We start from the raw sequence: 14,421 nt of genomic DNA, 5'->3' as shown, positions 1-14,421 counted from the left end.
AGGTTTAAATTTGTTTATGTATTTTTGGTATGCACAGAGAATTCAGAGGAGCACTGAGCATTTTGTCTTGAAAAATCTATCAAATATATATTTATTTATATTTGATCAATATTATATTTTGAAAGATCAAATATATATATATATATATGTGTGTGTGTGTGTGTGTGTGTATATATATATATATATATATGTAAGTAATGTCCCCTAACTTGTCTGCAACAAGTTCGAAAGGTTTAAATTCATTTATGTATTTTCAGTATGCACAAAGAATTCAGAGGAGCACTCAACATTTTTCTCTGGCAAAATCTATCAAATATATATTTATTTATATTCGATCCACATTATGTTTTGATAAATAAAAATACATTTATATATATTTATGAAACTAATATCCCTTAACTTGTCTGCAACAGGTTTAAAAGTTTTAAATCAGTTTATGTATTTTTGATATGCACAGAGAATTCAGAGGAGCACTGAGCATTTTTCTCTGGCAAAATCTATCAAATGTATATTTATTTATATTTGATCTATATTATATTTTGAAAGATCATATATATACATATATATATATATATATATATATATATATATGTATGTATATATAATATCCCCTAACTTGGCTGCAACAGGTTAAAAAGGTTTAAATTCATTTATACATTTTTGATATGTACAAAGAATTCAGAGGAGCTTTGAGCATTTTGTCTTGAAAAAAATACCAAATATATATTTATTTATATTTGAGCTATATTCTATTTTGATAGATCAAAACAAATATTTATATATATTGATAAAAAAAAAATTATATCCATTAACTTGGCTGCAACAGGTTAAAAAGATTTGAATTAGTTTAATTTTCAGTATGCACAATAAATTCAGAGAAGCACTGAATATTTTGTCTTTAAAAATCTAACAAATATGTATTTATATCTATTTTTATATATTTCATCTATATTATATTTTGTTATATCAAAAATACATTGATATATATTGTTGAAAAATAGAATCATATCATAGAATCATAGAATCAACCAGGTTGGAAGAGACCTCCAAGATCATCCATAAATAATATCCATTAACTTGGCTGCAACTGGTTAAAAGGTTCAAATTCGTTTTTATGTTTTCGGTATGCACAAAGAATTCAGAGGAGCACTGAACATTTTTGTCTGGCAAAATCTATCAAATATATATTTATTTATCTTTGATCTACATTATGTTTTGATAGATAAAAATACATTTATATATATTTATGAAACTAATATCCCTTAACTTGTCTGCAACAGGTTTAAAAGGTTTAAATCAGTTTATGTATTTTTGCTATGCACAGAGAATTCAGAGGAGCACTGAGCATTTTTCTCTGGCAAAATCTATCAAATATATATTTATTTATATTTGAGCTATACTCTATTTGGATGGATCAATATAAATATTTATATATATTTATAAAAATAATATCCCTTAACTTGTTTAAGCTTTAAATCAGTTGATATATTTTTGGTATGCACAAAGAATTCAGAGGAGCACTGAGCATTTTTTGTCTGGCAAAATCTATCAAATATATATTTATTTATATTTGTTCAATATTATATTTTCAAAGTTTAAATATATATATATATATATATGTGTGTGTGTGTGTGTATATATATATATATATATATATAAGTAATGTCCCCTAACTTGTCTGCAACAGGTTCAAAAGTTTTAAATTCATTTATATATTTTCAGTATGCACAGAGAATTCAGAGGAGCACTGAACATTTTTCTCTGGCAAAATCTATCAAATATGTATTTATTTATATTTGATCTGTATTATATTTTGAAAGATCAAATATATTTTTATATATATATATATATATATATATATATATATATATACACGAATAATATCCCCAAACTTGTCTGCAACAGGTTAAAAAGGTTTAAATTCATTTCTATATTTTTGGTATGCACAAAGAATTCAGAGGAGCTCTGAGCATTTTGTCTTGAAACAAATACCAAATATATATTTATTTATATTTGAGCTATATTCTATTTTGATAGATCAAAACAAATATTTATATATATTGATAAAAATAAATTATATCCATTAACTTGGCTGCAACAGGTTAAAACAGATTAAATTAGTTTATATATTTTCAGTGTGCACAACGAATTCAGAGAAGCACTGAACATTTTGTCTTGAAAATTCCATCAAGTATCTATTTATATATATATATTTGATCTATATTATGTTTTAATATACCATAAATATGTATTTGTATATATTTATGAAAATAAATAATATCCCTTAGCTTGGCTGAAACGGGTTAAAATGGATTAAATTAGTTTATGTATTTTCAGTATGCACAAAGAATTCAGAGGAGCGCTGAACATTTTGTCTTGAAAAATCTATCAAACAAAGATTTATTTGTGGTTTAGATTACAGAGCCACTTCATGTCAGAACTTGATTTTAAATGTAAGCAAAAATAGCTTTCAAGGCTATGAAGGCACACTCTTCTGCCATGTTCAATCTGCCTTCAAATGATTTGCCATTGGAATGGGCTGCCCAGGGAGGTGGTGGAGGCACCGTCCCTGGAGGTGTTCAGGAAAAGCCTGGATGAGGCACTTAGTGCCATGGTCTGGTTGATTGGATAGGGCTGGGTGCTAGGTTGGACTGCATGATCTTGGAGGTCTCTTCCAACCTGGTTGATTCTATGATTCTATGATTTAAGACTATGACTTCCTCCCCTATAAAGCTACTTTCTTTCTAGTCATGCCAAAGCCTATTGTATTATAGTGCTTTCCAGAGACAGTGTCTCTGTAATGATCTTTTGGGGTTTTACTTTCTTTTAAGGGTGTATTTAGGAGAGGGAGAGGAATAGAAAGAAAACAAATTAAATAATAGGCAATTTAAAAGTTCTCCAAAAGCCATAGGTAAATATTTTGAAGTCTAGCAGATAATAACATGCCAGTAGATGATTTCCAATCCTCTTACATCCAAGTGGGCTTACAATCAGCGTATATAACAATCTATATTATATTTTGTTATATGAAAAACATATATATTGATAAAAATAAATAATATCCCCTAACTTGGCTACAACGGGTGAAAAAGCTTTAAATTACTTTATATATTTTCACTATGCACAAAGAATTCAGAGCAGCACTGAACATTGTCTTGGTGGCCAAGAGAGCCAGTGGCATCCTGGCCTGCATCAGGAATGGTGTGGTCAGCAGGAGCAGGGAGGTCATTCTGCCCCTGTACTCTGCACTGGTTAGACCACACCTTGAGTACTGTGTTCAGTTCTGGGCCCCCCAGTTTAGGAGGGACATTGAGATGCTTGAGCATGTCCAGAGAAGGGCGACGAGGCTGGGGAGAAGCCTTGAGCACAGCCCTACGAGGAGAGGCTGAGGGAGCTGGGATTGGTTAGCCTGGAGAAGAGGAGGCTCAGGGGAGACCTTATTGCTGTCTACAACTACCTGAAGGGAGGTTGTGGCCAGGAGGAGGTTGCTCTCTTCTCTCAGGTGGCCAGCACCAGAACGAGAGGACACAGCCTCAAGCTGTGCCAGGGGAGATTTAGGCTGGAGGTGAGGAGAAAGTTCTTCACTGAGAGAGTCATTGGACACTGGAATGGGCTGCCCGGGGAGGTGGTGGAGTCGCCGTCCCTGGAGCTGTTCAAGGCAGGATTGGACGTGGCACTTGGTGCCATGGTCTGGCCTTGAGCTCTGTGGTATAGGGTTGGACTTGATGACCTGTGAGGTCTCTTCCAACCCTGATGATACTGTGATACTGTGAAAAAATCCATCATGTATATATTTATGTATATTTCATCAATATTAAGTCTTAATTTATCAAAATATATATTTATATATGTTTATAAAAATAAATAATATCTCTTAACATGGCTGCAAAAGGTTCAAAAGATTGAAAGGAGTGAAATTTTTGGTATGCATAGTGAATTCAGAGAAGCGTTGAAAGTTTTGTCTTTAAAAATCTAACAAATATATATTTATATATATATTTCATCTAGCTTGTATTTTGTTATATCAAAAATATATATAGTGATGAAAAATTAATAATATCCCTTAACTTGGCTGCAGCAGGTTAAAACAGTTTAAATTCATTTATATATCTTCGGGATGCATGAAGAATTCAGAGAGGCACTGAGCATTTTGTCTTAAAAAATCTATCAAATATATATTTATTTATATTTGACCTATGTTATAAAAAATAATAATTTCCATTAACTTAGCTGCAATAGATTAAAAAGCTTTAAATTAGCTTATGTGTTTCTGGTATGCCCTGTTCGATACTTTCACTGATGATCTGGACAAGGGAATTGAGTCCAGCATCAGTAAGTTTGCAGATGACACCAAGCTAGGAGCAGATTTGGATCTGTTGGAAGGTAGGAGAGCCCTGCAGAGGGAGCTAAACAGGCTGGATGGGTGGGCAGAGGCCAGTGGGATGAGATTGAACAAGGCCAAGGGCAGGGTTCTGCACTTTGGCCACAAGAACCCCAAGCAGCACTACAGGCTGGGGACAGAGTGGCTGAGAGCAGCCAGGCAAAAAGGTACCTGGGTGTGCTGGTGGACAGTAGGCTGAAGATGAGGCAGCAGTGTGCCCAGGTGGCCAAGAGAGCCAATGGCATCCTGGCCTGCATCAGGAACAGTGAGGGCAGCAGGACAAGGGAGGTTATTCTTCCCTTGTACTCAGCACTGGTCAGAGCACAGCTTGAGTATTGTGTCCAGTTCTGGGCCCCTCAATTCAAGAGAGATGTTGAGGTGCTGGAAGGTGTCCAAAGAAGGGCGACAAAGCTGGTGAGGGGCCTGGAACACAAACCCTATGAGGAGAGGTTGAGGGAGCTGGGGATGTGCAGCCTGGAGAAGAGGAGGCTCAGGGCAGACCTCATTGCTGTCCCCAGCTACCTGAAGGGAGGCTGTAGCCAGGTGGGGTTGGTCTCTTCTGCCAGGCAACCAGCAACAGAACAAGGGGACACAGTCTTAAGTTGCGGCAGGGGAGGTCTAGGCTGGATGTTAGGAGGAAGTTGCTGGCAGAGAGAGTGATTGGCATTGGAATGGGCTACCCAGGGAGGTGGTGGAGGCACCATCCCTGGAGGTGTTGAGGAAGCGCCTGGATGAGGCATTTAGTGTCATGGTGTAGATGACTGGCTAGGGCTGGGTGCTAGGTTGGACTGGCTGAGCTTGGAGGTCACTTCCAACCTGGTTAATTCTGAGATTCTATGATTGTTTCTAAGCAGAATGCTATCTATATAAGGACTTACTATCAAATTTGGAAACCTAACTCTTGGAACAGAATCTCATGTTTGCTTTAAATATTGTTGAAGATATTTGCTGTTTGATTATAATAACTTTGCTTTGGGCCTGGTCAATATTTCTTTCACCTACTGATCTCTAAATATCAGTAGTCACTATGGCAGAAATTAAAATGTCTTAAAGCATAACAACCAAGAGGCAGAAAAATGCCTGTGTGCAAGAATTTATTTCTCATGGGGAAATGGAAATTGTATAACTACATGGTTTGATCTTCTCTCTGGAGACAATGAAAAGGAGCACCTTTGATTTCAGAGATATTTTAAATCTAAAATGACGTAGTTTAAGCCATATAGGATTTGCTTTCTAAAATTGATATTTCATGGCAATTGTATTTAGGTCATCCTCTTCTCTAGTGGGATTTAATATTTTATTTTTTAGGACACAGAGGACACATGCAATCTCAGTGTAATATAATTGATATGTTTATGTATTTATAAACATCTCCTAAAGCTTTCATTATAACAAAATAATGTAACAAGTTTTCTATTTTGCTGAAGCAAATTAAAATCAATAAGCATTAGAAGTAGTTGGGACCCAAGTAAAGCCATTCTGTCTCGTTGCTGCCTACAACAACCTGAAGGGAGGCTGTAGCCAGGTGGGGGTCGGTCTCTTCTGCCAGGCAGAAGAAGGGGACACAGACTCAAGTTGTGCCAGGGGAGGTATAGGCTGGATATTAGGAAGAAGTTCTTGCCAGAGAGAGTGATTGGCATTGGAATGGGCTGCCCAGGGAGGTGGTGTAGACACCGTCCGTGGAGGTATCACAGTATCACAGTATCATCAGGGTTGGAAGAGACCTCACAGAACATCAAGTCCAACCCTTTACCACAGAGCTCAAGGCTAGACCATGGCACCAAGTGCCACATCCAACCTTGCCTTGAAGTGCCCCTGGATGAGGCACTTAGTGCCATGGTCTGGTTGATTGGCTAGGGCTGGGTGCTAGGTTGGACTGGATGATCTTGGAGGTCTCTTCTAACCTGGTCAATTCTATGATTCTGTGAGTACTGTTCCTAAAAGTATTGGAGAGAAAACTCAATGTTTATTCTTTCTTCCAGACGTTAAATATTTGAAAGAAGAAGATGAAAACCGTAAGACCTTCACAGTCAGTAGCACGCTGGATTTCCTGGCAGATCGCAACGATGACGGTGCAGTTGTAAGCTGCCGAGTAGATCATGAGTCCCTAAACTCTACACCTCAGATAGCAATGCAGGTTCTAGAAATCCACTGTAAGTACATATTATATATGTTTGCTTCTACAGTTTTGTTTCGTTTCAGCGTTTCTGTTGTGTGAAAACTGCATAACTCTCAGGTATTTTGTGGATAGGTAGCATCTCTCTTTTAGACCTTCTGTGTAGTTTGTGTTTGGTTGGGGGGGTTTGGGGTGTTTCTTTGTATGTTTACAGGACTAATTAAAAGGTTTAACAAGAGCTTTAGTAGTGAAAACACTGTGGCACTGAGTTCCTAGTTCACTTTGAGAAATGTTAGTGTAGTGGTAGGTCTGATAGGCCAAAAATAGGCTTAATGCATGTCCTGGCTTGCCCAGGCATGTTTTTCTGCTCCACGAGAGAAGCAAGTGTGGGAAAGAAGACAGAAGAACCTGGAGCCACTAGATCTAAGGACTCTGGCCTGCCCAGAGTCCTGTGGTAAACATATAGTGTGACTGGAATATGAAGTTGTCATGGTCAGCCTGATAGGACAACATAGACTTATCCATGTCCTGACTTGCCCAGGCATGTTTTTCTGCTCTCCCTCCTTCTGCTATGGGGAGAAGCAACCACGGGAAAGAGGACAAAGAACCTGGAACCACTGAGTCTAAGGACTCTGGCCTGCTCAGATTTGTTTGCATGCTGTGGTAAACAAGTTACACACACACTTAGCTTGTGCCTGCCTTGTGCAAGGCCTATGCTTTTCCCAAATTTGTGTAAAGCAAGCCTATGGCTTTGCCTAATATGGTAAGGTTTGGCTAACTGCCATTCTGATTGGCTCTTCTGTGTCCAAAGGGCAATTAGTTTCTGCCCACACTGATAAAAGATATACACAGCTAAATAATGTGCTCTGGTGTGTTCTGATGTGCTCTGCCGTGCTGTGCCATTGTATTCATGCCTGCCATTGCCTGCTGCCATTGCACCCTGACTTATTGTTTGCCTGGAAGCTCCACTGTTGCCAGTTTATCCAGAACAGGCTCTAAATGCCTGCATGTGATCAACCTGCATAGCCAATGTGACATTTAGCTGAGACTGCACATCACAAGACATCCTGCCTGCACCTGAAAGTCTCCTGCTAAGAGTAGAAGTCCTGGTGATACACAGATGGTCCAGAGGAGACAGGAGACAAGGTCAGAGATTGTCTGCCTCCTTTCCCCAGAAGCCTGGGAAGAATCAAGTCTCAGCAGCCAACAAGACAGAGTTCCCTCAAAGTGTTAGGGCACTGTCTGGGTCTGTGGCCAGCCCTGCGAGTCAGGTAATAATAACAATTTTGTGAGTAAATACTTCAAGCCTCTTTGTAATTCTCCACTGCCTTTCTGCCATAAGCAGAAAGAGCTCCTTGAGGCCATGTAGTGGGCAAGCAGTATATTGACCACAAGCAGCATTTGACCACAGGAATCTTCTCTTCCAGTTCAATTTATATTTATTTATATATATATATATATGTATATATATATATATATGGTTATTACTAGATCTAGATATGATCTGTAAAATGTTTCCATGACCATGCAAGAACCTGAATATTATTAGAATCAGTGGTTGGGGGTGGTGAGAGTTCTGAATAGCAAAATTCATAAACAGTGTTAATTTTGGTAAAATATCATATTGCATTAATTAATTTTCCCCTTTGTAATAGTTAGAGAGGAAAAAGTCTTTGTCTGTATTGTTTATCATTGTGTCAAAATGTGAAAGAGTTTTTAAATGTAAAGCTCATACTACTTCATCATTCTCCTCTTCCTAGAAACTTGAAATAAAGGTGGGGGGAAAAGCAGTTTCTAGCATACTTCCTCAGTAACTTTGAATCCTGCTAATGAAGCTCTGTTGTAAGGGTTTTCATTACACAAATCCAGGAGGAAAAGGCCTTTAAAACTCAGGTCTAGCCCTTGTCTGTAGAAGATGCAGGGTTCTACACTTTGGCCACAACAACCCCAAGCAGCACTGCAGGCTGAAGACAGAGTGGCTGCAGAGCAGTTAGGCAGAAAGGGCCCTGGGGGTACTGGTAGATAGGAGCTGAACATGAGCCAGCAGTGTGCCCAGGTGCCTGGGCTGTATCAGGAACAGTATGGCCAGCAGAACAAGAGAGGTTATTCTGCCCCTGCAGTGGTCAGGCCACACCTTGACTACTGTGTCCTGTGCTGGGCTCCTCAATTTAAGAGAGATGTTGAGGTACTGGAACATGTCCAGAGAAGGGCAATGAAACTGGTGAGGGGCCTGGAGCAGAGCCCTGTGAGGAGAGGCTGAGGGAGCTGGGGGTGTGCAGCCTGCAGAAGAGGAGGCTCAGGGCAGAGCTCATTGCTGTCTGCAACTACCTGAAGGGAGGCTGCAGCCAGGTGGGGTTGGTCTCTTCTGCCAGGCAACCAGCAACAGAACAAGTGGATATAGACTCAAGTTGTGCCAAGGGACATCTAGTCTGGATGTTAGGAGGAAGCTGTTGTCAGAGAGAATGTTTGGCATTGGAATGGGCTGCCCAGGGAGGTGGTGGAGTCACCATCTCTGGAGGTGTTGAAGCAAAGCCTGGATGAGGCACTTAGTGCCATGGTCTGGTTGATTGGCTAGGGCTGGATGCTAGGTTGGCCTGGATGATCTTGGAGGTCTCTTCCAACCTGATTGATTCTATGAAGATTTTGCTTTAAGTAATCCAAACTTCAGCCATTTTTGTATCTCTATATATTGGCTTATTTTTTTGACACAAGAGTTCCACAATCAGAAGCCTGCCTGTGTATCTGGGTGCCCTATTCTGAAGCCATGTTGGCCTCTGAGTTGGTTCTTTTCCATTTGTAAACTGCAAGACACTCAGGGGTTCGCTTTTTCACCCTCACATGACATTTTGCTATTCACTTGTACTTGACCCACCATTCTTCAGGGCACAGGGGTTTGGATTTCTGCAAAACACTGGCACTTTTCATCTAGCCAAAAAAGGCATCTTCAAAATATTGTCAGATGAGGTGAAGGGAAGAAACCTTTCATTAATCTGTTTCTAGAGTAGGTGTAACCAACCTGTTGTAAAATGGACAGGGTGGTCTGTAAAGCAGACAGGCTTACAGTAACTTCAGCCACTTTAGAATCATAGAATCATGGCATAAGTCAGAGTTGGAAGGGACCACAAAGATCATCTGCTTCCAAACTGCCTTCCTTGGGCAGGGATATTCTACCCTAGAACAGGCTGCCCACAGCCTCAGCCAGCCTGGCCTTAAACACCTCCAGCCATGGAGCCTCAACCACCTCCCTGGGCAACCCATTCCAGCCTCTCACCACTCTCATGCTCAACAACTTCCTCCTCATGTCTAGTCTGAACCTACCCATCTCCAGCTTTGCTCCATTGCCCCTAATTCTGTCACTCCCTGAGAGCCTCAAAAGTCCCTCCTCAGCTTTTTTGGAGGCCCCCTTCAGATGCTGGAAGGCCCCAAGAAGGTCACCTGGGAGCCTCCTCTTCTCCAGACTGAACAACCCAAATTCTTTCAGTCTGTCCTTATAGCAGAAGTGCTTCAGCCCTCTGAGCATCCTTGTGGCCCTTCTCTGGACATGCTCCAGCATCTCCACATCCCACTTGTCACAGGGGCTCCAGAACTGGATGCAGTACTCCAGGCAGGGTCTCACCAGAGCATAGTAGAGGGAGAGAATCACCTACCTGCTGGCCACACTTCCCCTGATGCAGCCCAGGCTCTGTTTGGCTTTCTGGGCTGTAAGTGCACACTGCTGGCTCATGTTGAGCTTCTCATCCACCAGCACCCCCAGATCCCCCTCCTCAGGGCTGCTCTGCAGCCACTCACTGCCCAGCCTGATACCTCACTTTCTGAGATGCCACATAAAGACTGCTGCCATATATAACTTGTTTCCAACCAAGGATATTGCTGTGATCATCTACGACCTGTAGCACATGTGAAATGCAGCAATGGCAAAAGCACTTCATGCATAGAAGCTGACAGCAGTTGTAAAACATGCCATCTGGAAAAAAGAAAGCCTGAAAATGAGGAGGATGTGGATTGGTCTTCACGAGTTATATCTACTGAAAACAACTGTTTTCTGAAACATTCAGCTCATCAATTTACTGAGGGAGATTAAAGCATTTCTTCACCTAGTGGCTATTAAACACCTGTCTCCTCAACATATTCAAATGGCATCTGCACTAGAAATGTGAATCCTCAACATCTGCATTTCCTTGAATTCTAAATCCCACGACTATCAACCACTAAGCTGGCCCGTGCCTTCACTTGCAAATTGCTTGCTTTTCCTTCAGTGCTCTGCTCAAGATGCTGGCATTAACAGAGATGAACCAAATTGAATGAAACAAGAGAGACCTAAACAGGACAGCTCTAAAAGGTTTTAACTGAGTCACACTGGATGCAATATAATGGGATTCAAATTAAAGGCAAGGTTCTTGTTTGTGTGGGCATTATGAGATTGTAATGCAAATAAGTCTTCCTGTGGGCTGACATATATAAAGCTTCTAGAATAATTGTGGCTCCTTCTGATTTGCACCTGAGGTAACAAGACACTACTTTGCTGAATAGCAGAGGGGTGCATCTGTCTCTGTATTTCTTCTTAGAATCATAGACTTGACCAGGCTGGAAGAGACCCCCAAGATCAACCTGGCCAACCTAACACCCAGCTCTGGCCAATCAACCAGACCATGGCACTAAGTGCCTCATCCAGGATTTTCTTCAACACCTCCAGGGATGGCGACTCCACCACCTCCCTGGGCAGCCCATTCCAATGCCAATCACTCTCTCTGCCAACAATTTCCTCCTAACATCCAGCCTAGATCTCCCCTGGCACAACTTGAGACTGTGTCCTCTTATTCTGTTGCTGGTTGCCTGGCAGAAGAAACCAACCCCCACCTGGCTACAACCTCCCTTCAGGTAGTTGCAGACAGCAATGAGGTCATCCCTGAGCCTCCTCTTCTCCAGGCTAAACAACCCCAGCTCCATCAGCCTCTCCTCAGAGGGTTTGTGTTCCAGACCTCTCATCAGCTTTGTTGCCCTTCTCTGGACATGTTCCAGTATCTCAACATCTCTCTTGAACTGAGGAGCCCAGAACTAGACACAGTACTCAGTGTGTGGCCTGACCAGTGCTGAATACAGAGGCAGAATAACCTCCCTTGTCCACTGTTCGTGTTTCGACTATTCTTTCTCTTCTGTGGATTCAATCAAGTTCTTTAAGAACAAACTGCACTGAGTGTTTACAGTTACTGATGTGCCTTATGTTATTGACCTCTTATACTGCCAATTTATCAAAAGCCACAATGTTCTGTCATTCCTGCTTGCTCCATTTGTTTTCCACAAATCAATTTAACGCTCTCTATCCTTAATGTAGAGCCATTACACTTGGAAAGGGAGAAATGCTCCAAAAGAAGCTCAAGTTTAGAAGAGAGAGTGAAAATGCCCTTTAAACCCATGAAGAAAGCAGTATTTTATTATTGGTGACAAGGAAACTAAGAATAGGTTACTAATGTCCTCTTGCTTACCATCTGCATCTCTATGGTCAACATACTCAGAAGTTTAACACAGGACAAGTTTCTCAATGAAACTTTATAACAAGAGAAGGAGAATCAGGCAACTAATGATGTGCTTCAGCAGAGAGTCCTGAAGGAAAAAGAGGAGAAAGATGATTTACTACAGCAATCCCAAAGATTCTGAATGAACTACATTGCACTGCAAGTTGGTCCCTTGGTTTTATTCTCCTGGTGTTGTTCGCTATCATTGTGGGCATTACTACAGTCTCTGGAAGGTACTGATTTCTTTCCATCAATCCAGAAGACTTCAAACATATATGAGATGCCCTGTTTGTATGAAAGAGGTATGCTCACAGGACCCAATGTGAGCTAACTCAATGTATCCTCAATGCCACCTGACAGCAGTTCAAAAATAGTATAGGCTAAACAAGTGAATTATGAGACCCCATGACAAAAGTCAGGAGAATTTGTTAATCTGCCATTCTATAGGGCACTTGTTCTGAATGTCCAAGGGGTATCTCAGATGAACAGAGAGCTATGGGAGAATGTTAAGCATGTACCTCAAAATGGTCAGCCATCAGGTGAGCATCAATATGGCAGAATCATAGAATCAACCAGGTTGGAAGAGACCTCCAAGATCATACAGTCCAACCTAGCACCCAGCCTTATCCAATCAACTAGACAACAGATACAAAATGCATTTCAAGATCTGAAGGGGGCCTGCAAGAAGGCTGGGGAACAAGTATTTAGGTGACACCCCACCTGGAGTCCTGGGTGCAGTTCTGGAGTCCCCAGCACAAGAAGGACATGGAACTGTTGGAGAGAGTCCACAAGAGGCCACGGAGATGCTCACCTGGCTGCAGCAGCTCTGCTATGAGGACAGGCTACAAGCATTGGGGCTCTGCAGTCTGCAGAGGAGAAGGCTTTGAGGTGATGTTCTTGTGGCCTTCCAGTATCTGAAGAGAGCCTACAGGAAGGCTGGGGAGGGACTATTTGCAAGGTCTTGTAATGAAAGGACAAGTGGTAATGGGTTTAAAGTGGCAGGGGGGAGACTCAAAATAGATGTTAGGAAGAAGTTCTTTGCAATGAGGGTGGTGAGACACTGGCACAGGTTGCCCAGGGAGGTTGTGGCTGCTCCCTCTATCGAGGTGTTCAAGGCCAGGTTGGATGAGTCCTTGAGCAGCCTGTTCTCGTGGGAGGTGTCCCTGCCTATGGCAGGGGGTTGGAACTGGCTGAGCTTTGAGGTCCCTTCCAACTTAGAGCATTCTATGAACATTCTATCATTCTATGATTAGGCATCCCCCTCTAGAACTGGCCTTGGCTTTAAATACCTTTCTATAATTCTATCTGTGATACATGAATACTTCTTACAAATCATCTGTTTATTGTCTCAGGTTAGCAAAACCATAAAAAAAAAAGGCAATAACAATTAGCCATTATTGATTGGACAGGGCTGGGTGCTAGGTTGGACTGGATGAGCTTGGTGGTCTCTTCCAACCTGGTTGATTCTATGATTCTATGATTTCTGTCTTGTATAATTATGCTTGGAAGTTAAAAATCTTCTTTGTTTCAAGCAACTGGCCCCTGACAGTGGGCAAAATATATGTGGCTTCATCAAAACAAAGCAAGTGAAGAAAATGAAAGCAACAGAACAGCAGGAATTACAGGATTGTGTTTGCACCTGGTGGATGATAGGCAGAGCAAAAGCAAAGCAAAGGCAATTGTTGGAATGACAGGTTTTTATTTGTGCCTAGTGAACAGAATAGAATTAAATCTGTCCTGCATGGTGAGACTACATGAAATAGATATTCATAATGAGTCCATGGAGAGATGGAGATAGAGGTGCTTATGAATCCACACAGCTGCTTTTATCATCAGTTTTAATAGGAAGTAAGCTTAAAACGAAAGCCAGTAATGCCATCAGCAGTGATATCAGTGTGGAAGATGCTTCATTCTCTCTTCTTCCACAGACACAAATCTTACTGTTATTACTGTTATAGAGCAAGCAAATCAGTAGTATTATGATACATGAAATGAGGAGGAGGACTAAACTTTTAAGATAAAAATCATACAGTCATAGAATCAACCAGGTTGGAAGAGACCTCCAAGATCATCCAGTCCACACTATCACCCAGCCCTGTCCAGTCAACTAGACCATGGCACTAAGTGTTTTATATAGAGAGATACTGGACAATAGGAAAAAAATCTTTATTGAAAGAGTGGTCAGGCATTGGAATAGGTTACCCAAGGAGGTAGGTCACTGGAGGTGTTCAAGATACCTGTACATATGGCACTTTGAGATTTGATTTGCTGACCATGGTGATGTTTGGAATGGGCTGCCCAGGGAAGTGGTGGAATTGCCATCCCTGGAGGTGTTCAAGATACCTGTAGATATGGCACTTTAGGACTTGATTTGCTGACCATGGTGATGTTTGGAATGGGCTGCCCAGGGA

At 41.1% G+C, this 14,421-nt stretch overlaps 1 protein-coding gene across 5 annotated transcripts in view; it reads left to right on the top strand.

The window, feature by feature from the left end:
- Positions 1-14,421, top strand: part of CADM2 (cell adhesion molecule 2) — an 871,614-nt gene that overhangs the window by 674,723 nt on the left and 182,470 nt on the right. For all 5 annotated transcript variants that reach the window (XM_064152285.1, XM_064152286.1, XM_064152284.1 and 2 more), the window contains one exon: positions 6,364-6,534. In XM_064152285.1, coding sequence (XP_064008355.1) covers positions 6,364-6,534 — 171 coding nt within the window. The remainder of the gene's footprint in view (positions 1-6,363; positions 6,535-14,421) is intronic.

Source organism: Pogoniulus pusillus, chromosome 12, assembly GCF_015220805.1.
Source record: "Pogoniulus pusillus isolate bPogPus1 chromosome 12, bPogPus1.pri, whole genome shotgun sequence".
Taxonomy (NCBI): Eukaryota; Metazoa; Chordata; class Aves; order Piciformes; family Lybiidae; genus Pogoniulus; species Pogoniulus pusillus.
The sequence above is the reverse complement of the archived record's forward strand: the minus strand, read 5'-3'. Positions and strand labels throughout refer to the sequence as shown.